The sequence below is a fragment of the Saimiri boliviensis genome, chromosome 4, assembly GCF_048565385.1.
Source record: "Saimiri boliviensis isolate mSaiBol1 chromosome 4, mSaiBol1.pri, whole genome shotgun sequence".
Taxonomy (NCBI): Eukaryota; Metazoa; Chordata; class Mammalia; order Primates; family Cebidae; genus Saimiri; species Saimiri boliviensis.
The window spans coordinates 86,863,861-86,889,120 of record NC_133452.1 but is presented as its reverse complement, the minus strand read 5'-3'; the positions used below and the strand labels follow the sequence as shown (position 1 = coordinate 86,889,120).

The window sequence follows — 25,260 nt, the reverse complement described above, 5'->3', positions numbered from 1 at the left end:
TTTCTATGACCAAGAAGCTTCCCCAGGCAGACCCTTCCCCAGCCGCCAGCTCCACACTCACTGTGTTCTACAGATACTTAGGGAGCATCTACACGGTGCCATGGACAAAAAGAGGAAGCTCTCGGGATGCCTCCAGGCACTCACCGCAGAGGAGAGTGACCCAAACGACGGAGGCACCTGCCATGTGCCAGACACTGGCTCGCCCTTCCCAGGCCTCGTGCAAGGCCAGCAACGCCCCTGTGCTGTGGTATCATCTCCTAGAGGGAGGCACAGACGTGCTGGGGGACACAGAGCCTAGAGTCGTCTTCCACTTCCCTCCCAGCTCTAGCATCCTGAGACTGACTGGAGTGGTTTTTCTGACTTCCTTTTCCTTTCTCTCACTGCCCCTCCTCTTCCCCTAGGCCCATGGCTGCCACGTGGCTGCCTTTTAGTCAGCCTGGAACTGAGCCTCCTAGGACCCTCCCTCTGTGTGTCTGTCAGGAACAGGGTACAATTCAGGGGCATTTCAGTGGGGGAGTCATTCTGTGCAATGGCATACCTGTTTGCTCTGGCACAGGCTCAGTCATGCCTGCTTCCTGGAGAGGAGCCTTCTCCCCCTGGGATCCACCTGTTGCTATCCCCAGACCTCCCGGCCTCAGGCTACAGGTCTTGCACTCTATAGTGCTGAGGGAATGGGAGGAATTAGAAGAGGAAAGTGGTGTGTAGGTAAGGCCTTCTGGAGTGGGGGGTAGAGATGAGCAGAAGATGGGTATGGGGCACGGGCTGGGCCTGGCAGCGTGCTCCGGCTGGAGATGTGGTCCCGGGCCACAGTCAGGCACGCCAAATCACAGACCCTCTGACTTCCTCCAGCTGCCAGCCCCAGCCTTTCCCCTTGATGTTTCATTTCCGAAGCAGGTTTGCTCCAGGTGCATGTGCTGAGGTGGCAGGGGGCAGGAGGGTGTCTGCCTGTGCCATTCCCTATCTTGTGGGCAGGCTCAGCCGTGGCAGCCTGAGTCTGTCATCTCCATACTCCACCACTTGGATAGGAAGGTGGCTGCAGTTACTCCAGGCAGGCGTGTGGTTGTGAGGAGGATGGAGAGGAATACAGGCATTGGAAGGTGGGGTTTATGTCTCGGGTTTGAGCTCAAGCATCTTGGGTCCAGGGAGAAGGTGTAAGGCAGCTGCTGCCTAGGTCTCACCACTGTGGGGGAAAGCAGAGCAGGTCTGAGCCTTGGGGCTGGGGAGGCAGGAGGGCATGGAGCCAAGATGAGTGGAAGAGAATGATGACAGAGAGCAGACTTCCCGCAGCTCCTCCCCTACCCCACCACACGCAGAGTTCAAGGCACCTGACTCCTTTCTCTGTCCTGGTAAAGGCACAGTGCTTCTCATAGTGTTTAAGGACAGGAAAGGGGCTGGAAGTGTGTGTGAATTTTGCTTCCTGTTCCTCTCATATCTGGGTGTGGGCGGGGGAGATGGGGGCTGGTGGGGGCAGCTCACTCACTCCACTGGGTGGTCAGTGGCTTGGTGGGCCATTGGAATGTTGCCCAGGAGGCCGTTTCTCCTCTGTTAGGGGAAGATGGGGGCTTTCAGGTCAGGTTTCCTCTGGCTCCCTGATGGAGACGGGGTGGGGATGCCAGCCGGAGGGCACCTGGACAGGGCAGGAGCAAGGCTGAGTTCTGGGTCTAGGGCAGCTGACAGCACTTGGGAATCTGGGGTGGGCCCAGGGCTGGGATAGGATTCAGGCATGGGAGCCCCCTGGGCTTTGTGCCCCTGTTAGCTCTTCCCAGAAGCCCAGCTTTTGGGTGGGATGGGGGTAAGGGGGTTTGGGGGTGGGTATAGGTGTGTGCTGTGAGGGGAGAAGAGCCCCTGGCTGAGTTCCCAGGCTACTGCCTCTGTTGTCTAGTGGCCTCTGCCAGCGCTGGCTGCCCCGTCCTGCCCCCACCAGGCGTGACTCAGATCGAAAGCAGAAGCTGCCAGACATTGCACAGGGTGAAGTGAGGCAGAACCAACTGTGCTATTTTGGAACCTGGTTAATTCCCCCTTCTGCCCCCACCGCCCTGCCCTCAGGGCTCCCATCCCCTCCTGCTGTCTGGCACTTTAGTTTCCTCAAGGGGACAGTTGGAGCAGGCCTTGGTTTCCCCTGGCATGGACATGGAGGGCCATGCTGAGGCCCCTCTCCTTGCTGGGCCCCTCTCCCTGGCCAGAAGTGCTGGATTCTGGGGACCGGCGCCCTGGGGTCGAGGAGGACAAGCGCCCTCTCCCGGTGGGAACTCATGGGCAGGTGGCCCTAGCGAGATGACGGTCACCAGGCCTGGCACCCACCCTCCCCCTGCCCATCTTTGGCAGCTCTCAGGCCAGCTGTCAGCTACTTCTCCCAGGGGTGTGAGCTGACGAGAGCTTCAGGTGGGAGCCTCTCCCGGCAGTGAATCTGAGGGTTGGGAGGGATTTCCGGACCCAGAGGGGAGATATTTTGGGGCTGAGGGCCTTTCCAGAACCCATGAAATCACTCACCCTGGTACAGCCCAACTGACCCTCCCCCCCGCAGTTGATGGTTCTTTTTTGGTCATCCTAGGCCTGCTTGGGGTTCTGCCCAAAATTTAGAGTTTCTTTGGAGCCCATCTGAGCCCGGGGGGGCCCTGTGGTGGTGAAAGAGGTCAGTGGGTGTGTGTTTCTGGGCTGAAAACGGGAGTGAAGTTGCGAGCTGTCACCTCTTCATGGACAGGGTGGATGAGGGTCCCTGGCCCTTTGGAAGCCGTGTGGTTGGGGAAGGGGTGGGCTTTACAGCTGTCCCGTGTAAGTGTGCATGGAGCGGGGCACAGACCTGCAGCATGGCTGCCTCTCAGGGAACCCCGAGGTCAGAGCCCCACTCTGCCGTTTACCCTTTGGCAACCTGGTGAGGACAATGTTTGTGTGTGGGAGGAGAGGGGGAGTCAGCAGGCAGGTGACCAATTAAAATTTGGGTCCTTGCCAGCCTCAGGTGAGCAGGACTTAGGTTTCTCATTGCTCAGATGGAGCTGGGGTTTAGGGAGGTAGGAGGCAGAGGCAGAGCCGTGTAGAGGAGAGGGTGGGCTCCTAGGCCTGCTGCAGGGGTCTGCGCACTCCCAGGTCTCCCGTGGAGCACACATGCCCAGGCACACACTGTCACCAAGGTTGTCTGCTCTCTGCCGGAGCTGCTTTTTGGGCAGGCAGGCAAGTCCTGGTGTGGTGTGTGTGTGATGATGAGTGTGTATGTGTGGACAGTGGTTAGTGTGTAAGAGGTGGTGTGTGCATGAATGGGCGTGTCTGGGTTGCTTTTCCACTGGTAACTGTATCAGCTTTGAAGCTGTTTCCCCAAAGACCTGGACTGTTTTCCCCTCCTGCATGGGCCAGAGCTCCAGCACCAGTGATCCCAAGCCCACTGCAGCCTTACGTTCTGGCCTCTGCCTTGGCTTTTGGGCCTGAGAATCAGGCTCCTCAGCTTCCCTGTGGGGCTCAGAAGGGCCCTGCCTATCCTTTAAAATAGCTCTGTGCTTCCATCAGGGGCCTGTCCTCCCCAGCTGTGTCCTCCCACCCGTCACCAATTTTCATGCTTGGAACCAGGGAACCAAGTCTCCAGAAGGCAACAAGGGAAGTTTCTTTTAATGTGCCCATACACCTCCCAGGGAAGTTTGTTAAAATGTAGATTCTGACTCAATGGGTCTGGGCAGGGCCTGCGAGTCTGTTTGTAACCAGCAAACACGGCATGCGATGCCTTAAGAGGCCCTCTCCCATCTAAGGCCCTCACCGTCCAGCCAGATGGTCAGGGGTCACCCAGGCAGGGAGCTAATACAGACCACCTCCAAGGTGCTAGGCACGTCACATACTTCAGTTTCATTTACCCCCTCGCTGGCTCTGAGGAAGGTGGCATTACTGCCATCCTGTGTTACAGATGGGGAAACTGAGGCTCCGAGAGGTTAAGCACCTGCTCCTAGTCACAAAGCTGCCAAATGGCAAAGCCAGATTTGAACGCTGGTCTGTCAGGGTCCAGAGCATATTCGTGATCCCCTCAGCCCAGCTGTCTTCTGGAGGGTGGGTTCAGGACAGACAAAGTGGTGGTGGCGGGGAGGCGGGGGCCGGGACTCTGTCCGGGAACTGCAAGGGTAGTCCTGGGTGGTTTTGGATGGAACGGGTATCTTGAGGGGAAGGAGGGTCTGAATGGGAGTAGTTCTAGAGGAAAGGAGCTGAGGGAGGCTGGTGTCCCGCCTCCACCTGCTTAGCTAAGGGCCCCTTCACTAATGGGCTCAAGACGCCCTACCTGCCTCCTATGGCACTTTCCAGACAGACTCCGCAGGGATGCCCAGCACACTGTGGGCACACACGGGAGACCAGGTGCCCCAGTTCTGCTACCTACCAGCTGTGTGACCTCGGGCAAGTTTCAGCTTCTCTGTGACTCAGTTGCCCCTCTGCAAAACAGGGAGATGTTAATGCTTCTGGCATGGTGGATGGAGTTGTGGTGAGGATTAAATCAGTAATACATAGCAACGCAGAACAGTGCCTGGTGCATGGTAAGCACTCAGTGTGCATAGTCATAATGCCTCTTGGTTTGCACCTGAGGGAAAGCCGGCCACCTTCTGTGAACTGAATGCAGTTGTCTGTGCTCATAGGTGTTTTTGTTCTTTCTCCCCCATCCCCCTCTCCTTCAGTGGTACAGTGGTTGTTTCTAGAGTCCTCAGAAGCAGGTTTGACTCCTAACACAGGCAGGGAGTCATTCTTTTGCAGCAGACCAGCCACAGGGAGACTGGGGAAGCTGTGGCCAGGTTGCGGCAGCAGATGATGAAGGAGGAGCAGCCCCAAGAGCAGGGGCAGGAGCCAGGCACTGGTGGGGTTGGAGTGCTCTAAGGACCTTGGGCCTGGGGCAGGGAGAGATGAGGCGGAGGTGGCTTAGGTCCTGGGACCCTGAGAGCCGTTATTAGCCAATTCAGGACAGATGCAGGAAGGCCTGGGCCTGGGGCTGGGTTTGGGACCAGGAGCCAGAAGCTGCTCTGTGTGCCAGCTGTGTGCCCGGCTGTGTCTGCAGTGCCCGCCTCCTCTCATACTTGGAGTCGACGAGCCTTCCCTGCCCTGAGCAGCTGGCAGCTAGCAGAAGACGCTGGAGTGTGGATTCTTTTCTCCTGAGAAGATGGAAGAGCAAAGGCCGTGTCCTAAGGCTGCCGTGGCTCTGGGAGGGAATTCCCGAATACGGGGGCAGCCAGCACCTGGGGCAGTGAGAGCAGTGCCTGGCTCTTCAGGCCAATTCTACTGGACCAGCCCTGCGCACATCCATGCTTCCAGAACCGTCAGCACACCGGGCAGACGGTGGGGAGCCTATGAGAGGTCCCACCCAGCCTCTCCATGTGATTTGTGAGGGTCTTGAGGCCCAGAGAGGGGGCAGGACTTGCCCAAGGTCATACTGGGTGGTGCATAGCCAATTGCTGGTCTTCCAGTCCCACTCTGTCCTTAGCTAGGCTTTTGTGCTGGACCCGTGGGGGCTGAGGGAGCCCTTGCAAAACAAGACTCATCTCAGAGAGTCAGAGCTTGTGGGCCCCAAATTAACAATGGCATGAACTGACCAATCAGAGTCTTAGGCCTCATCTTCCCTGGGGAGGGACCTCCGTGACCACATAGGCTGACTTAGCATCCGTGAAAACTTAGCTGATCTTCCCTGCAGGGGAGGTGAGCAGGTCTGCTGGGGTGGGTCAGAGGGTGCTTGTGGGCACGTGGAGTCCCAGTCTCTAAGCCTCCTTTCTCCCCATCAGGCCCCTTTCCTGTCCTAGGAGCCATCTATGGCTGATCCCCACTCCTCCCAACCCTTGCCACCCTCACCTCACTATGGTCCGGTGCCAGATCTCTGATCCCTCGAATCACATTTCTGTCTGACCAACTTTATATAGCCTCCCCTTCAGCACTCCCCACCACCAATCCAGGACCTCAGGTGGGCTAATCGTCTCAGTGAGATTCAAATTTGTTACCCTCTGAGCCTCCTGGGCATGGATGTCTTGGCTGTTTAGCAAAAGAGTATGTGTGGGCGGGGTCTGGGAGGGCTGAGGAGCCTGCAGGCCTCTCTGGGGAACCTCTGTAGGATTCACTGAAGGTGACATGGCATGGGGGAGTAGGTCAGGGCTGGGAGTGCAGGGGACAACAAGCCATCTACATGGGGAGACCTTTCCTATGGGCCTCAGGTTTCCTCCTCTGGGCCGGAGCTGGTGGTGGCCACATACCTGAGAGACCTGGGCTCGAATCCCCACTTCACTGTGTTCCTGCAGTGTGACCTCTGACAAGCTGCTTAACCCTTCTTTATTTGAGATGGAGTCTCACTCTGGGTGCAATGGTGCGATCTCAGCTCACTGCAGCCTCTGCCTCCTGAGTTAAGCATTCTCCTGCCTCAGCCTCCCAAGTAGCTGGTACTACTGGCATGCGCCACCATGCCCAGCTAATTTTTGTATTTTTAGTAGAGACGGGCTTTCACTGTGTTGACAAGTCTGGTCTCAAACTCCTGACCTCCAGTGACCCACCTGCCTTGTTCTCCCAAAGCGTTGGGATTATACATGAGCCACTGCACCTACTTAACCTTTCTGAGTCTCGGTTTCCTATCCTGCTGGTGTTGCTGTCTGTACTGTCAGGTGTTTGTGGGGATGAATGATTGAACAGAGGTCCCCTGCACAGTGAAATGTGAGAGAGACTCAGAGCGTTTGCTTGGAGTGGGTGATAACTGAGTGTGAAGGAGCCATGGGACCAGCAGCCCCTGAGGGCCCTGCATCCCTTTCTGAAAAGTCTGATGGGTGAGATGGTGTGGAGGTTCTGAAGAAGGAAAGTGATTTCTCCAAAGCTTCCTTGTAGCTGAGAAGACTGGTAGGTGGCAAGGAAACAGCTAGAGAACAAAGCATGGTAGACCCAGGCAGGAGGCCGGAGCGGATGGAGTGCCCAGAAGGTGGGTGCCAGGGCTCAAGGGGCGGACTTCAGTCTCATCACTCCCCAACCCAGGAGAAAGGTGGCTGCGTGCTAAGGGAATCCTTAGACTGCAAGGGGCAGCTGAGGGACGCGGCTATACGCGTGTGCACGTGCATGTGTATGCATGTGTGAGAGAAAGAAGAGAAAAAGAGAGAAGCAGACACAGAGCTAGAGGGTCCACATGGGTGTCTGGGCTAATCCGTGCATATCACAGAGGTGGAATCCCTTTCTGGTTTCTCCTTTCATGCTTCTTTTAGCTACATGTCCCCTTGTCCCTGTCCTGCCATGCCCAGTGGCAGTCTTCCTTGCCAGGCCCAGCTGGTCCCTGTGCGACAGGACAGGGTGACTCCCTGGTCTGCAAATGCCTTTGAAGCTGCTCCCTCTGTTGATGTGGGCCAACAGGCTGGCCAGCCAGGAGGCGCCAGTTCCCACCCTTTCCTGTGGGATGTGAGCTGAAACTTGGGGCTGATGGGCCTGAGCTGTGGGAACGGGAGGCCATTAAGTGGGCCAGGAGCTTGTGTGACCGCCCTTCCTTTCTCCTCGCCTTCCTCTCCCTCCTCCCCACCTCCTGCTGGTGCTCAGAGATTTAAAAACAAGCCCCTGACTGCCCCTGCCCCCAGCCCTGCGGTCTCCGGTCTCCGGTCTTCTCCGGCAGCACATCCCTGCAGGGGGTCCGGGAGAGGCCTGCAGAACGCATCCTGGGGGCTTGCCCTGCTGCTACAGAGGTGCATTGTGCAGGTCCCCCTTTTTGAGCCTCTGCTTCCTCATGTAATTCATTCTTTGTTTCTTGATCTTTATTCATCACAAATAGGGGTTGATCAGTCCACAGTAAATTTGCTCACTTGGCAGAGCAGTTCTGTTCCATGAAAGATACAGAAGACCGCATCCTGCATGGCAGCCTTTGTGTGCTGTTGGAGACCAGCAGCACTCAGCCATGGTGAGGCAGGACAGGGTCCCGGAGGGAACCTGCCAGGGGGATGGTGCCATTCTCCATCTTGATCTAAACAGTGGTTACACAAGGGCACATGCCTATAAAGATTCGCTGAGCTGTACATTACTAATCTAGGCATTTTGCTAGGATAAATGACAACTCATGGAAAGGGAAAAAGACCAAAACATGGCATTAAAAACATTAAAAGCATGTACGTGTCCCATTGACCTCATTTCTGCTTCCGGTATCAAGGACCTTCCAGTCAGACAGCGCACACGTACCGGGTAATCTTGGGTTTGCTGTTTGAGTATCGGAAGTTGCCAGCTAACGTAATAAAAAGCTACATGATGAAGTATCTCCAGTGTGCCAGGAACTGTGCTAAACGCTCTGGCTACTTATCCCTCAGAACCCAAAGAAGTGGGCATTGTTATTGCTCACCTGCCTCTCTCATCTGCAGTGAACGACATGATATACAAGCTTTGGAAAAGAAAAATTTAAAGGACCCAAGGCTTTTGGAGAGGAAACAGAGGGCGGCTGGTAATAGGAAAAGCTGGCCTGAGGCCTTCCTGCCCCTATCTAGTAAGGCGAGACTGAGGCTGGGGTTACCACTAGGCTGCTCTGCCCCAGTCTGGGCTTTCAGATGATGTATGTGCGTGTGTGTGTGTGTGTGTGTGTATGTGTGAATGAATGGGTGAATGGATGGGACCCTTTCCCCAAAAGAAGCTTGTGTAGGGAAGCCCCCAGTGGATCTGGATGGAGCAACATTGAATAGTGACCAGAATGGTGACACCTCTCCTCTGCCCATATATTCACACCTGCAGACAGCCTCCATACCCAGCCTCCTCACTTAGAGCACAACTGCTCTATGGGAGATGTGGCCCCAGCTGGCAAGCCCTGCCTGACTAATGGGAAGACTGAGGCCATGTCCAGACATGGAGTCCAGTCCAAGGCTGGGACTTGAACCCAAGCACTTGGCCTTTCCCACAGCATCATATGGACAGGATGGCTGGCTCCTGGGAGTCATAGGACTCCTTTCCACCTCTCACTCTGTTTGGGCCTGGACCATCTGATGCCCCCTCCCCAGGCCTTACAGTGACTCATGACCACCTCCTTAACTTGGAATGGCTTTGTCCATGGGAATTATGTGAGGTCCTTGTTCTGTTTCCTTGTTGGTCAGGTCTTCCTCTGCCGCCTCCCCTGCTAGAGGAGGCTGAGAACAACCCCAAGTTTGGTATTTTTTCCTCTCTTCCCTTCCCAAGGCTGAAAGGTTCCTAGGAGACCATGCAGCCCTTCCTTTGCCTCCAGGAGCCTCGCACCTGTTCAGGAAGCCTTGGTTTTGTGGTCAGTTTCTTTCCCCAGGACTGACCATGCAGCTCCCCAACAACTGACAGTGTGTAACAGACTGCATCAGAAGAAAACTTCCGACCACAGAGGCACGGAGCGTCATCAATGGCTTCAACAGGCCTTCCAGCCTCTGGGCTTGCACACTTTGTTGTTTCAGCCGCCAGACATGTGTTTTTCTGGGAATACAGGAAATTATCTCTGCTCTTTGAGGAAGGGTAGAGTTTTTCTTTTTTTTTTTTTCTTTTTTTTTTTTTTTCTGCCTGTGTTTGGGGATTCCAGACTGTTCCATCATCCCGGACACCCTCTGGGCCCTGGGCTGGATGAAAGAGATCAGCTGCTGAAACTCTTTGATCGTAGAAAGACTTCTTCATTGAGAATTCCTAAAACAAAACGTGGCAGCCCTCACCCTGAATGCAGGACTGAGGCCAAACTACCAGCCCCAGGGTTGGGGCGGTGCAGCCAGAGTTGGTCCAGCCTTGCTGCTCATTAGCTCTGTGACCTTCAGCGAGTGACAACTTCTCTGGGCCTATGCTTCCTCATTCCTCGAGTGGGGACAACAATGGTACCCACGTCACTCACATCATGAAATAACTGTGATGATTACATAAGATACTTCGAACAGTACCTAGCGCACAGTAAGCACTCTATGAGCATTAGCTGTTAGCATAAAATATTTTTTCTCAATTAGAAAGACACATATGTTCATTATAGAGAAAGAATAACATTCTAATAGGCTCTTAAAACCACACAAAACACTTATAGTTGCATCAGCCAAGGAAGTCAGTAATTTTGCATATTTTCTCCCAAGAGGTTTTTCTATACATATTTTTACATTGTGATGATAAGGTTTTATGTACAATTTTACATCCTCCATTTTATCACTTGACATATCCCCATGTTATTTATTGTAAGTATTTATTGTAAGCAGTCCATCAGGAGGGACACGCAATAATTTATTTATTCTATAACTGGACATTGAGGTTAGTTTTGATTTTTTTTTTTTTTTTTTTTGTATAATGTGAAGTGCATCTTTGTGCACAAAAGCCTCTCCTGCATCTATGATTACTTCCTTGGACTAGTGAATATTTTTCAAGGCTTTGACATATATTGGCAAATTGCTTTTCCAAAGACGTTGTACCAAGGTATGCTCTGGCAGTTGTGTTGAAGGTGCCTGGTACCAAAGGCATTTTAAAGTCATACACACACTTGGGGAAGGGGTGGTTTTGGGGAAGGTGTGGTGTTGGTGAAGATAGTTTACTTAACTCTTTTAAACTATTTAAGGTGTGCCCTCATTCTTCTTTTTTTTTTTTGGGGGGGGGGATGGAGTTTCACTCTTGTCACCCAGGCTGGAGTGCAGGGGTGTGATCTCAGCTCACTGCAACCTCTGCCTCCCTGGTTCAAGCAATTATCCTGCCTCAGCCTCCCAAGTAGCTGGGACTACAGGTATGTGCTACCACACCTGGCTAATTTTTGTATTTTTAGTAGAGACGGGATTTCACCACGTTGCCTAAGCTGGTCTTGAACTCCTGACCTCAGGTGGTCCACCTGCCTCGGCCTCCCAAAGTGCTGGGATTACAGGTGTGAGCCACTGCACATTGTTATGTGATTTTAAAGTGAGAATATGATACACATAGAGAAAAATAATAACTTATAAGGGAGCAGCTGTACAAATTATTGTAAATATGACACTCTCATGGCACCAACACCCATATCAAATTACAGAACATTCCTAATCCCCTCACCCACCAAGCCATCTTGTGCCCTGTCCCAGGCACTCCCCAAGGGTAATTAGGATCCTGACTTCTAACATAGATTCATGTTGCCTGTTTTTGAACTTACGTATGCAGAGCATGCTGTATACGCTTTTGTGCCTGGCTTCTTTTGTTAACATTACTGTGAGAGTCATATGTGTCATGTGTGGCAACAGTGTGTTTGCTGTCGTTGCTTTGTAGCGTTCAATTGTATGGATGTACCATCACTTCTTTTTTTTTTTTTTAAGACGGAATCTCACTCTGTTGCCCAGGCTAGAGTGCAGTGGTGCGATCTCAGCTCACTGCAATCTCCGCCTCCTGGGTTCAAGCGATTCTCCTGTCTCAGCCTCCTGAGTAGCTGGGACTACAGACACATACCACCATGCCTGGCTAATTTTTGTATTTTCAGTAGAAATGTGGTTTCACCATGTTGGCCAGGGTGGCCTCGAACTCCTGACCTCAGGTGAGCTGCCCACCTCAGCCTCCCAAAGTTTGGGATTACAGGCGTGAGCCACCATGTCTGGCCCACCACTTCCTTACCCATCTTTCTTTAATGGACGTTTGGGTGGTTTCCAGTTTTGGCTCCTATATACACAAACATGCTAGTATATGTGCTTTGGTGAACACATGGATGATTTTCTGTTGGGCATGAATAGAAGTGGAGTCCATGGGTCATGGAGTGTGTTTTCAGCTTCCTGCTCCAAGTTTTAAAGAATCATTTAGAGGGCAGAAAAATCCCCAAAGCACTTCAGGCCTCACAAGCCACTGAATGGATCTGTGTCAGCTGAGAGTAGTTTGAGGGTGCTGTGTGAAGATGGTACTCCCCCCCAGAAGCCCTTGACTGGGGCTGTGGTGGAAACTGAGTGGGGCCCTGGCCCTCCAGCTCCAAATGCTATGTGGCTGCTGACCCTGGCTCTGTGTCTCTGCTGGCCTAATGACCATTGCACTGAGCAGGGCAGGGCTTGGGTGGAGCTGGGGGGATCCCTTCCCCTTGGCGACCCACCTTTGGACGTGACTGGAAGCAGGCCAGGCCCCCCATAAACCCCCGAGAAGCTGCTGTGCTTCCTTTCTCCTGTGTTCACAGAACCACACAGGTAGCACATATTCCCACTGTGAGAGCTGAGTGCTTCTCAAGTGGAACGAGGAACTATAAAAACCCCTCTTTATCTCTCTCCCTCCACCACCCCTTCCCACTACCCTCCCCAGTGGTAACAACTCTCAACAGTTTGGGGTCCTAGGGGAGCCCAGAATAGTAGTTAAAGAGTAAGGGCTGTGAGCCAGCCTGCCTGGATCAAATCTCCATTCTATGACTTAATCAGCTGTGTAACCTTGAGTGAGTTCCTTCACCTGTCTGTGCCTCAGTTTCCTCCAGGAAAAATGGGGACAATACTAGTACTCAGCTCATTGGGCTGTTTGAAGAAGGCAAAAGAATGAACATTTGAAAAGCACAGTGGCCAGCCCTGACCCACGCAATCATTCACAAAGCATCTAGCAGCGGGTGCAATGGTCCTCCTGATCATTTCCACACATAGGCCATTTCCTGCTTCATGGGCTCAAGCTGTGCATTTATTCTGCACTTTCCCTTTTCCACTCAATACTGTATCTGTGATATCTTCTTTCCTACATCTGAGACTTCCCTGTTCTGGGCTCCTCCTTCTCATTGCCTCTCTCATGAAGACCAGTGATTTCTCCCTGTGTTTCTCTTCCCTGTGTCCACATCTTCCCTCAAGTATGGTTCTGACAAGACTGGTTCATACTAAGGTGTAAATGACTGACAGAGCTGGATGAAACCAGCTCTGGCCTGAGCAGAGGAGACCAGGATCCCCAGTTATGAAGCAACTGCCACATACTTACTTTGGATCCTCCCAATGGCCCCAGAAGGCAGGTGCTGTGCTTAGCAGGTGCCATGTTTTACAGAGGAAGACAGCAAAGCACAGAGAGGTGAAGTGGCTTTCTGAAGTCACCTAGCCAGTAGGGGCAGGGAGCCTATGGGACTGCAGAACTCGTTTTGGACATGACTAAGCTGGAACCCAGACTGAGCTTTGAGGCAGAGTCAGCTGAGAGGCTCTGGGTGGGCGGCACGGGGAGGCAGCTGGAGGGTCCTGGGGGTGTTGATGGGGGCAGCCATGTGATGGGGGAGAGGCAGGGATTTTCTAGGGCATCAAACCCTTCTTCTCATGAGGAGAGTGTTATACCTGGGAGGGGCAGGAGAGAAGATCTCCAGAGCAATACCCATCCCTGGTGTCTACATGGAGTGGGCACTCACTCCAGGCCCCCAGTGTTACTGAAGGAGCACACGGTGGACCCTTTCCAGGCATGCTGGGTCTGAGGAGCCAGATGGTGGGAGGGGCCGGGGGCATTTTGATTCTCCCACATCCATCCTGTTAGTTCTTCCTGGCTGGACTGGTTGTCCGGGGAGGCTGTGAGTGGCCCCTCAGGGTTTGAGAGTGAGTAGGTGTGCTCAGAGGCTGAGGGTGGGGGATCAGCATGCCCTGGACCACCCCCATCATTCTCTGATCGCCTCAGGGGCCTCCCTTACCCATGCCCATCCCACCCACACCACACTCAACAACCCAGGGCTGGGAACCAGGGCCAGGGTAGAGGGCTGGGGCTTCGCTGGAGGACAAGCTCTGTGGGTGTGACAGCTCCAACCGTGGGGATGGGGAGCCTCACTGGCCTGCCATCCTCTGTCAGAGGACAGGGGACAGTAGCTAAGGCTACCGACACCCACCGATGGCACAGGTACCTCGCTGTGTCCGCTTCTCCAACGTCCTCTCCCAGGAGGCTCACCTGGATTCTGGCAGCGGGTGGTGGGGCAGGGATTCCCAAGTCCATTGTGCAGATGAGGGAACTGAGGCTGGCCCAGCCAGCAAGAGGCAGGGCCTAGCCCGGGCTCTCCTCATAGCAAAGCCAGCTCCAGCCGAGGCCAGGCCAGACGCTCAGCCCTTTGTCCGAGAAACAAGGGGCTTTTTCTCCCCCAGCTTCCCTGTGCCGGCTGGCACTGCCAGGCCCGGTGTCTGCACCCCCACTAGGGCCAACTGAAGTCAGATTGTCCCCAAGGGTGGGGGGGGTGACCCAGTGCTCTGTGGGTGGGTGTATAGGGGGTACAGCTGCGAGGGGGTGGGCTGGGCTGGGGTCAGAGCCTATGAGGTCTGTAGGGCTAGTGTGTGCGTGGTGGGCAGTGGGGGCACAAAGACAGGGATACCCCTCTGTAGCAGCATAGGAAGGGGGTGGGTGAAGGCCTGGGTGGAGGCTGCAGCTGTGTTCCTGCTACAGGATGGGAAGAGGGTGGTGGGCATCTGCTCCTTTCTCTCTGGGGACTGCCCTGCTGGGAGCTGGGCAGAGAGACCCAAGGGGCTGAGGCAACCCCTTTACTGATTCATGGTGCAGAGGGGCAGAGAAGGAAGGAGGGTGGGGTGAGGGTCATTGCTTGCCTTCCCACCTTGTCGGGAAGGCACAGTGGTGGTGGGAGGAGCCCTGGCTGGCACTCAGGTGGCACGGGCTCCATTCCTGGGCCTGGCAGTCAGGCAGCCTGCAATAAGCTTCCTGCCCACTCTGTGTGGAGACCCTCTCCCCCCAGCATGGGCTAGGAGGTCACACTGCCTGGGGCTGGCTTCCAGCTCTGTTCCTTTCGCTACTGAAAGACACTTAATCTCCTGTGCCTCTGTTTCTCCATATCCATAAAAGGAGAGTAATTCTTAGAACTCCTTCATCGGGCTGTTCGAGGTGAAAGAGTTTGGAACATTGCCTGACATACAGTAAATGCTCAAATAAATGCAAGTTATTATTATTTCTATGATCTGGTGATTTTCATGGAATATTTGCCAGTTCTTTTGGCTAATGCCGACTAATTTCCAGTGACTGGCATTAGCCAGAACACGTCAGCCTTTGCTGCTTCCCCTTGCCACCCCCGGTGTCTGCGCCTCATTGTTAGGAGCTCTGGCCTCTGGTCCACACTGATCAGTTTGCCTGCCAGTCATGTGCTCATCCATGTCTCATACGCTCAGCCTCCCAGCTGGTACACACTGTGTAAGACATATTAATTTCATGTAATGCCTGTTTTCTGAAGCAGAAACTGTTTACTAATGAGGCTCAGAGAGGTTATGTGACTTGCCCAAGGTCACATAGCAAAGAAGTGGCAGAACTAGGGTTCAAGCCCATATCTGCTCAGTTCAAAAGTCCTTGCTCAACCACAAAGTCATACTGCCTCTTGCAATATCCCCAAGATGGGACCCTCCAGCCCCTACTAGGACCTTCATGGGGTCTGGACACACCCAGGAGCCCTGCATCTCTCAGAGTCTCAGCGTATCCCAGCTGGGGAGGACCTTAGAAATCACTGGATCCAACTCTTTCATTTTGTGCATGGAGAGATGGAGGCTCTGAAGGGGAAGGGGCTTACCCTGGGTCACCCAATGAGCTAGGGACAGAGTGGGCCCAGCTATAGGACTCGTTCTTCCCTGTCCTTCCTTCTAGACTGGGCTTGGGGGCTTAAGTCACACCTGTCTCACTGAGACCTGCAGATGATTAGGGCTGATGTGCTCGGTGGTGGGAAATCCTCTCTGGGCCCTGGCAGTGCCAGGTGCCTGGAAGTGGCCCTCCCTGCACAGGCCCTCCTCAAGCCTGTGGACTTGCCTTGCTCTTTATTCCACTGTAGGCTCCATGAGCTCAGGGACCACAGTTGTATCCCCAGTGCCTGGCTTACAAATAAGATTCATTTCTTCTCACACGCATTCAGCATTTGCCGTGTTCCAGGTCCTGGGCCAGAGGCCCAAGGTATAGCAGTGAAAAAGACAGAAAATGCCTGCCCTCAGGGAGGTGTACATTCCCAGTAAGAAAGAGACAGACAGTGACTGAAACAGCTAAGCAAAAATGCACAGTATTTAAGATGGTGATAAGTGATATGGATAAAAATAAAAGGGAAGAGGCATAGGGAGTGGGGGTGGGGGCTTTGTAATTTTAATAGGGTTGTCCTAGAAGGTCTCGAAGGTGACATTTGAGTCTTGGAGGAGGTGAAGGAGTGAGCCATGATGTCATCTGAGGGGAGAGTATTCAGGCAGAGGGAACAGCAAGGGCAGAGGCCCTGAGGTGGGGGCATGCCTGGGATGTTTCAGGGATTGCAAAGTGGCTGGTGGATGTAGCTGGAGCAGAGGAAACGAAGGAGAGCCGGCGGATGGGATCAGAGGGAAACATGAGCTGGAGCAGATCCCGGGAGGCTCTGGTCATGGAAAGGACCGTAGCTCTTCCTCTGAGGAAGGTAGGAGCCATGGGGAGTTGTGAGCAGAGGGAAGGACAGGATCTGACTTAGGATTTAACAGGATCCATCTACTTACTGAGTTGCCAGTAGAATGTCCTAGGACAAGCCAGAGGTGGCAGTCTGAACACTGGGCTGCCCCTGTGGGAAGCCAGGTAAGACCCGGAACAGGCCGGGCCCACCTTGTGGCAGCAGAGGAGGATGGATCCGAGGTCAGATCTGACAGGATCAGGATGTGGGCGTGACACAGAGAGGAGCGGAGGTTGACTCTTAGAGTTTGGGATTTACCAACTGTGATCAGTGAAGAAGACAGAACCTTCAGTTTTGGTCCAGGAACCAGGAAACTTGGATTCATGTCTCAGCTGTCACCCGCTTGCTCAGCGACCTTGGGTAAATCTCTTCCCCTCTCAGGGCTTGGTGTCTTCTCCTGTAAAATGGATGCCATCCCAGTCATTCTGGCCTACCCCGGGGCCAGCCCACGTGCTTTGAGGGGGACAAGTGCCTCACATACCTACCGCCCCTTCTTGTCCACAGGGAGCCGGTGCCGGCAGCCACCATGGCGTCACGCATAGGGCTGCGCATGCAGCTCATGCGGGAGCAGGCGCAGCAGGAGGAGCAGCGGGAGCGCATGCAGCAGCAGGCAGTCATGCATTACATGCAGCAGCAGCAGCAGCAGCAGCAGCTCGGGGGGCCGCCCACCCCAGCCATCAACACCCCTGTCCACTTCCAGTCGCCACCACCTGTGCCCGGGGAGGTGTTGAAGGTAGGGCCTTTCCTGGCCTGCCCCCTGCCTCGTCCCCACTGGTCCCAGCTTCCCCTAGAGCCCTTGCCTTTTCTCCTTCCAGGTGCAGTCCTACCTGGAGAATCCCACATCCTACCATCTGCAGCAGTCGCAGCATCAGAAAGTGCGGGAGTACCTGTCCGAGACCTATGGGAACAAGTTTGCCGCCCACATCAGCCCAGCCCAGGGCTCTCCGAAGCCCCCACCAGCTGCCTCCCCAGGGGTGCGAGCTGGACATGTGCTGCCCTCCTCTGCTGGCAACAGTGCTCCCAACAGCCCCATGGCCATGCTGCACATCGGCTCCAACCCCGAGAGGGAGGTGAGTGAGGAGCTGGCCAGTGGCCGTGCTGCTTGCAGAGCTGGCGCCTACTGCTGTGCTTCCGAGACTCCTAGTCTGATGGCAGAGGCAGCGTCGCCACCTTCAGGGAGCCTCAGTCTGAGGGGGAGACAGAGCCCTCATCAGGGAGCTCCAATCTCAGGGGGGAAGACACAGCCCTGCCCTCAGGGAGCCTCACAGGGGAAACACCATTCTTACTTTCTAAAGCTCTGCTAGGAGGCTGGGTGCGGTGGCTCACACCTGTAACCCCAGAACTTTGGGAGGCCGAGGTGGGCAGATCACTTGAGGTTAGGAGTTCGAGAACAGCCTGGCCAACACAGTGAAATGCTGTCTCTATGAAAAATACAAAAAGCTGGGCATGGTGGTACACGCTATAATCCCAGCTACTTGGGAGGCTGAGGCGGGAAAATCGCTTGAATCAGAAAGGCGGAGGTTGCAGTGAGCCAAGATCGTGCCACTGCACTCCAGCCTGGGCGACAGACTGACTCCTCAAAAAAAAAAAAAAAAAAAAAAAAAAAAAAAAAAAAAAAGAAAAAAGAAAAAAGAAAGAAAGCTCTGCTAGGGAGAAACAGAAGACTTATATGGGAAAGCCCAGCACACTCCCCAAGCAAGAGACAGAAGTGAGAGCAAGGAAGCTCCCTGGGCAGGTAGGCTCCTTGGCAAGAACCCTGGCTTGGCATTGGGCCAGTGGGACCTGGACAGCTCATCTCTTCTCTGGCCTATTTCCTCTTTCCCCAGATAAGTAGGTTGGGTGAAGTGGGCTCCACTCCAAGGTCCCTCCAGGTTAGTGGGCGTCCCAGTGCCTCTTTCGCCTGCCCACCTCTGGGTGGGCCCTCCCCAGATGTACTTTTCTCTTTTCCAGTTTGATGATGTCATTGACAACATTATGCGTCTGGATGATGTCCTGGGCTACATCAATCCTGAAATGCAGATGCCCAACACGGTACTACTGGCTAGGGTGGGGTGGGTGTGCAAGGGTGTCAGGGTGGGGGGCACCCACAGTGGCTCTGAGCCTGGAGAGAGCTGGAGACAGGGTTATCACTGGGCAGAGCTGGCATCTTTCTGTAGCGATAAGAGTCATTGGCCAGGCATGATGGCTCATGCCTGTAATCCCAGCACTTTGGGAGGCCAAGGCGGGTGCACCCCCTGAGGTCAGGAGTTCAAGACCAGCCTGACCAACATGGAGAAACCCTGTCTCTACTAAAAATACAAAATTAGCCGGGCGCAGTGGCACGTGCCTATAATCCCAGCTACCTGGGCGGCTGAGGCAGGACTGCTTGAGCCTGGAAGGCGGAGGTTTCGGTCCAGCCATTGCACTCCAGCCTGGGCAACAAGAGCGAAACTCTGCCTCAAAAAAAAAAAAAAAAAAAAAAAAAAGAAAGAAAAAAAGAGTCATTTTTACTAAGTAATGTGCAGGGACCAAGAGGAATTATGAAGCATGAAGGATGTGCCTCAGCCTGTGTGCACCAGGGGGCTTCAGAGGGGAGAAGGGGCTGGGGACATGGGCGGGCAGAGGAGGGGGCTTTCCAGGTTGGGGGAGGGGCAGGGGAAGGCAGGGAGCGGACTGCATGTGTGGAGGGGCAGTGTGTCTACAGGAAGGGGTGGAACTAATGAGCTCCTTTCGGGACCTGGCCTCCTCTCCTTTACCAAGCCCATGGCCCAATAGGTAAAAACCTGTGTCCCTCACTCCATGGAGCAAGTGATCTGGGGCTGGCCTTGTCCCCAACCACAGGAATCCTCCCTCTGGCAGGTTCCTGCGTCTCCCGGCAGAGGTGGGGTGGCAGATGGGGAGGAGCTGGGCTTGGAGTCAAGAGACCTGGCTTCTGGCTTTTGATGCGACCTTAGGAAATCATTCAAGCATACTAAGCCCCAGTTTTCTCAGCTGCAAAATGGGGTGATGCTGTCTACCTACAGGATTGTGGAAAGATTAGATGAGGCAAGAAATTGAGAGCAAGCTCTGTGCAAACGTGACAGGTGTGTGTGCTGAGCAGGTGTGATTGCCAGTGCCCCTCCTGCCCACTTTTCTTTGGAGGTCCTGAGCCTCAGCTGCTCACCCCTGTCTTTGGGCATGAGCCTTTACCCTTTACCTTTACCATGGGTCCCAACTCATGCTACCAAGGGAAAGTCCCAGTTCCTGTGGTGGGGAGTCAAGGAGTCACTCCTTAGTCGCCACTGCCCTGGTGACATTGCTGAGTGGCTTAGCAGGAGCTGGCCAGGACTGGTTGGGTCCAAACCTACAGCTAGCAGGAGCAGGGAGGGAGGGTGCAAGTGACTGGTCCTGTGTACACTGTGGGGCATCTGGGCCTGTGATTTGTTCTGCATGTTTCTGTGGCAGGAGATCTTTCCAGAGCTCAGACCTTTCCCTGTGTGACTCCTGCTTACACCTCCCCTGGCTGCCCATTCCCAAACTCCAGTATCTCTGCAAGTCGAACACGGTACTGGGGATCCAGATGCATCTGCCCTGCCTCCAGCACCCCCACCCCCACCACTTCTGCCCCTCGAGCTGCTGGAATTGTACTCTGCCCAGCAGCCCTGTCTGCTGGTGCCCTGCTGGCTGCCTGGAGTGCCTTTTCTCACATCCCTGCTCAAGACTCTGTTGCATTCCATGCCCTCCAGTAGACCTCCAGAAACTCTAGAATTGATTAGATTCCCTGCTCTAGGGCTTCCATAATGCCTGGGGCCTAATTCTATCACATATTATTGGTTGGATCACTCCTCTCAGCCACTCTAGGCCAGGGGCTCCCTGAGGGTAGGGACTGCATCTTACTCAGCTCTGGACTCTGCAGACCTTCAGGTTGAATTGCTGGGTAAAGAGGACTGAGGTGAATTTTGACACTCCTGGCGTCCCTGGGACGGACTGTTCCTGGGATGATAGGCCCTGGAGCGGGCTCCCCATGGAAAGGGGCATGCTCATGGGGCTCCCTCACCCTCCACAGCTACCCCTGTCCAGCAGCCACCTGAATGTGTACAGCAGCGACCCCCAGGTCACAGCCTCCCTGGTGGGCGTCACCAGCAGCTCCTGCCCTGCAGACCTGACCCAGAAGCGAGAGCTCACAGGTACTGCCTCCCTCTGTCCCTGTGCCCTTGAATACCCGAGTCCTCCCTCCTTTTCTCCCTCCCTCCCAGCTCCTCTCTCCTTCTCCTTTGGCCTCCAGATGCTGAGAGCAGGGCCCTGGCCAAGGAGCGGCAGAAGAAAGACAATCACAACTTAAGTGAGTCCCGCCCCGCCCCCTCTCCCTGCCTCCTTCTTCCTTGTTCTCACCTGGGCTGGCTAAAAAGCCGCTCCCTGCCCTGCACAGGTGGAAGGCCTCCCTGCTCGAGGCCAATTCACTTTCGGGTGGCTTCGGCCCTCCCGTTGCTGTCACTCAATGGCGGGTGGGTCTGTTAGTGCTGTCTTTCCACTAGACCTCTTTAGGACGGGGTGGGAAGGGTTCCTTGAGGGACATTCATGAAACCCCCAGTTTTTCAGGTTGTTTTCTGGGTCAAGGCATGGAACCTGGGACGGCGGAGTTCTGTGTAGCGGGAAGAGTCCTACCCCAGGCAGCTCTGCTGTGCTGCCCGCGTCACCAGGGCCGGATTCTACCTTTCGGCCCCCTTAATTGTGTCTGGCCTTTGCCCTGGACTCCCCAAGCCCTGTAGAAATCCCAGTCTGTTTGTCACCTATTACTTCCTGGAAGGACTCAATCTAAGCAACAGGGTGCCCTTGAAGCACCTCTCCCTGGGCTGGCTGCTTCCCCGTGGCAGGGTCCCTAGCCCTCTAATTGCTCCTTCTGGAATCTCTTACCTTTAGTTGAAAGGAGACGAAGGTTCAACATCAACGACCGCATCAAGGAATTGGGAATGCTGATCCCCAAGGCCAATGACCTGTGAGCAGGTTTCTGAGGGGGGAGGGTGATGGTCTGCAGAGGGCAGCAGCTGACAAGTATGATCTGCCCTCAGCCTCATGCTAGTTGCTAGGATGGGAAAATTCCTTCTAGAACCTCATCTATTTGAGAAAAGATCTCTTCCTCTCCCAAATTGGGAAAGCTCAAGACAGATGAGTTTCTGTCCTGGAAGTGAGGCTGAAGTCAAGGGAGGCTCCCTGGAGGTGGAGCCATGCTGAAAAAGTTTGCTTTTCTTTTCTTTTCTTTCTTTCTTTTTTTTTTTTTTCCTGGGTACCAAATTTCTTATTTGAGAAAAAATTTTCTTAAGAGCATTGGGCTGGTAGAAAAGAGGCCGGGCATGGTGGCTTATGCCTGTAATCCCAGCACTTTGGGAGGCTGAGGCAGGCAGATCACTTGAGGTCAGGAGTTCAAGACCAGCCTGGCCAACATGGCAAAAACCCCTCTCTACTAAAAATACACAAATTAGCTGGGCACAGTGTTGTGTGCCTGTAGTCCCAGTTACTCAGGAGGCCTAGACAAGAGAATTGCTTGAACCCAGGAGGTGGAGGTTGCAATGAGCCGAGATCATGCCACTGCACTGCGCTCCAGCCTTGGCAACAGACTCCATCTCAAAACAAAAAAACAAAAAAATGGTGTTTGAGGGGCAGGAGGATTGATAGTCCAGGGTAGGCTGGGCTGGGGTCTTGGTAGTCTTGGCAGGGAGGCTGCTCCGAATTGCCTGGTTTCATGAGATTAGTGACGTGGGCAGTGGCAACAGAAGTCACCCAGGAGGGCCTATTCTCTGCAAAGAGATCAGCTACCTCCACCTGCAGATCTGGGGTTGCTGGGTAAGACTGGGACAGGCCACATAAGCTCTGCAACCAGAGCAATGGCAAGGATTTGGCCACACTTCTGAGCATGTTCCTCTGATTTGCCTGGTCTGCTGCTGCAGGGATGTGCGCTGGAACAAAGGCACCATCCTCAAGGCTTCTGTGGATTACATACGGAGGATGCAGAAGGACCTGCAGAAGTCCAGGGAGCTGGAGAACCACTCTCGCCGCCTGGAGATGACCAACAAGCAGCTCTGGCTCCGTATCCAGGTCTGGTCCTGAACTTAGACTTCTTTGGTAACTCTGACCCTTAACCTGGCTCCTGGCCCCAGGGGGTAGTGCTTATACTTCTGAAGTAGGAGACACAGGAAGATGCCCATTAGGAAGGAGGATGTGTCAGGATGTTTTGCTTTGGTAACAAACAATCCTTAGCATCTTTGAGCAACAGACATCAGCTGGAGGTTCTGTTCTGTGAGGCCCTCATTCTGGGACTCAGGCTGCTGGGACCCAGCTCTCTGGTGGCACATATAAAGCTGGCTCTTAAAGCCACTGTCACTCTTAAGGTGCCCCATGTCACTTCTGTTCAATGGGCTTGGCCAGTGCAAGCAAAGTCTACAAGCACTCTAACCGCAAGAGGCAGGAAAATGCAAACGTATCATGTGCCTGGGAGGTAGTGAGCTGGAATCAATTGCTGGGTGGCACTAGGAATCTCCCAGGGTCAACCTGAGGAACAAGGGCTTGGCAGAATCCGCCCTAGCAGCTGGAACTGAGAGTTCTAGTCCTGGCTCTGTGCGGAGGGTCTCTTGTCCTCCTTAGACCAGAGGCTGGCCTATTGCAGAGGGCGATTGGACTGCACCTTGTTTCTCTTTCTTATGGTAGATGATACAATTTACATTAAAATCAAACACACACAGGCACACTCAAAGTGGAAACTCGAGTTTCATGAAGGAATGCTCTGCTCACCCTTAGTAGATGCAATGCATTCTAATAATTTCTGGTCTAGTCTAGACAACGCAATTTCAATTAAAAAAATGGAAAGCTGGTCAAGACTCACTACAGTGGTTTCACAACCCACTAATGAATTATGACTTGTAGTCTGAAGCAACACTGGTCTAGGCTCTGGAACTACCATCTGCTTTCTTCCAACGGAAACACCTTGCTCTGTGCCGTTGGGCAGGGGCAAGTGCTATGACGGAGGCCCAGGGGAGGGGGGCCTGGCGGCTGGTGCCCATGGGTGTGTTCCCCAGCCTTCTGTCTCCTCCCCTGCAGGAGCTGGAGATGCAGGCTCGAGTACACGGCCTCCCTACCACTTCTCCATCTGGCATGAACATGGCGGAGCTGGCCCAGCAGGTGGTGAAGCAGGAGCTGCCTAGTGAAGAGGGCCCAGGGGAGGCCCTGATGCTGGGGGCTGAGGTCCCTGACCCTGAGCCGCTGCCAGCTCTGCCCCCACAAGCCCCACTGCCCCTGCCCACCCAGCCACCGTCCCCATTCCATCACCTGGACTTCAGCCACAGCCTGAGCTTTGGGGGCAGGGAGGATGAGGGTCCCCCAGGATACCCCGAACCCCTGGCGCCGGAGCATGGCTCCCCATTCCCCGGCCTGTCCAAGAAGGATCTGGACCTCATGCTCCTGGACGACTCACTGCTACCGCTGGCCTCTGATCCACTCCTGTCCACCATGTCCCCTGAGGCCTCCAAGGCCAGCAGCCGCCGGAGCAGCTTCAGCATGGAGGAGGGCGATGTGCTGTGACCCTGGCTGCCCCTGTGCTAGGGAACAGGGGCTGGCCTGCGGGCTGGGAGGGCCCGGGGCACCTCCCTCCCACCCTTCAGGCTGCACTTGTGTGTGAAGTAGCCACCTGCCCTGCCTCCCTCCCCGTTGGCCCCCGTTTGGACTTAGTGCCTGTCTGGCAGCCTTTGGGGTCAGAAGCATCCCCGGGCAGCCCTCTTGACTGGCAGGGTGGGAAGAGGCCTTCAGCTCCTCTCCCAGAGATGGAATCGGGAGGCAGGGAGGAGGCAGGGTGTTCTAGAGGTGAGAAGAGGGCCTGGTGGAGACGCCCTGTCTTCTGAGACTGACCCCCTCATTACCAGTGTAGGACATGCTGGGGGTCTTTGGGAAGCTCCTTGTCTGAGGCCACTGCTCCTGGGGGTGCCCAGGCCTGCCTTTCTGTGACTCAGATGGCAGCCAGCCCGCCCCACAGCCTGGTCCTCAGGCCCTCCCACAGGTGGGCACCCCTACTTTGGTGCTAACAGCTCTCCACCAGGTGGTTCGAGCGCGGGGGCTGCCGGAAGCGGGAGGAATCACTGCCAGAAGAGCAGCTGCCTTCCGATCCCCCACTTTGTGCCTTTAGTAAACACTGTGCTTTGTACCCGGTGGTCCTGTCTCTGGAGTGGGTCTAGGGCTGACAGCGAACGGGAGGATTCAACCCAGTGGTCCCCTTCCAGAGTGCGGATGCTGCCTGAAGGGGGTCGGGGTGGGGGGTACAGGGAAGAGGCAACTCGCTTGTCGCCTGCTGTCCTCAAGCCTCAGCCCTGCCAGGGGAAGCCGAGGGGTTTGGGTGCTGATGGGGGCACGGTCCCTCCTCACGGCCACGAGGTGGCGCTGGGGCCACGCCGATCCCGCGACTCCCGCTGCGGCCGGAGCGAGACCAGGAGTTGCAGTAGGGGGCGGGTTGCTCACAAATCGAGTCCACCGCCCTTAGCTGCTTATTTGGGGCACCCTGGGCCCGGAGTAGGGGGCATGCTTCTCCTGTTCCACTCCTGTTCTGGGGGTGACATCCTCAGGTGGGCGGCCACTCGGGTTGAGAAGCTCTAGCTGGGCGCTCGCCCTCTGCCTGGCCGGACGGGCTCCCTGGTAACTGAGGGGCTACGTCCGGCTAGATATTTGGAGAAGGGGACTCCGCTGAGCTAGACAGGGAGGAGACGGGAGCCCAGGACGCTGCGTGGGGATCACGGGCCCGGGTTACCCCCCGCCCCGCTCTGGCTCTGGCAGCGAGGCCTGGGCGAGGCCCTTCCTCGGTGCTGCAGCCCTGGGGCCTCTGCTCAGAGATGCTGGAGTTTATGACCTCGCCCAGGAGGGGGACATGGCCTGGGTGGAGAGGCGGCTGCTGGAGCCCCCGTGCCCCGCGGGAAAGGGGAGGGCTTCTCGGGGCGTCTTCCAGTTCCCCTCCGCTCTCCACGGTCGCTTCAGGCGGAGACCAAAATGGCTCCCCGTCATCGCCCTGAGAGGCTGAAGGGGCCTAATTAAAAAAA

At 55.0% G+C, this 25,260-nt stretch overlaps 1 protein-coding gene across 2 annotated transcripts in view; it reads left to right on the top strand.

The window, feature by feature from the left end:
• Positions 1–24,377, top strand: part of TFEB (transcription factor EB) — a 53,884-nt gene extending 29,507 nt beyond the window's left edge. For both annotated transcript variants that reach the window (XM_074397781.1, XM_039467795.2), the window contains exons 2-9: positions 16,736–16,964; positions 17,047–17,301; positions 18,182–18,262; positions 20,256–20,376; positions 20,475–20,531; positions 21,110–21,185; positions 22,135–22,282; positions 23,282–24,377. In XM_074397781.1, the coding sequence (XP_074253882.1) occupies positions 16,736–16,964; positions 17,047–17,301; positions 18,182–18,262; positions 20,256–20,376; positions 20,475–20,531; positions 21,110–21,185; positions 22,135–22,282; positions 23,282–23,761 (1,447 nt within the window). In that variant the 3' untranslated portion in view covers positions 23,762–24,377. The remainder of the gene's footprint in view (positions 1–16,735; positions 16,965–17,046; positions 17,302–18,181; positions 18,263–20,255; positions 20,377–20,474; positions 20,532–21,109; positions 21,186–22,134; positions 22,283–23,281) is intronic.
• Positions 24,378–25,260: the final 883 nt, after the last annotated feature.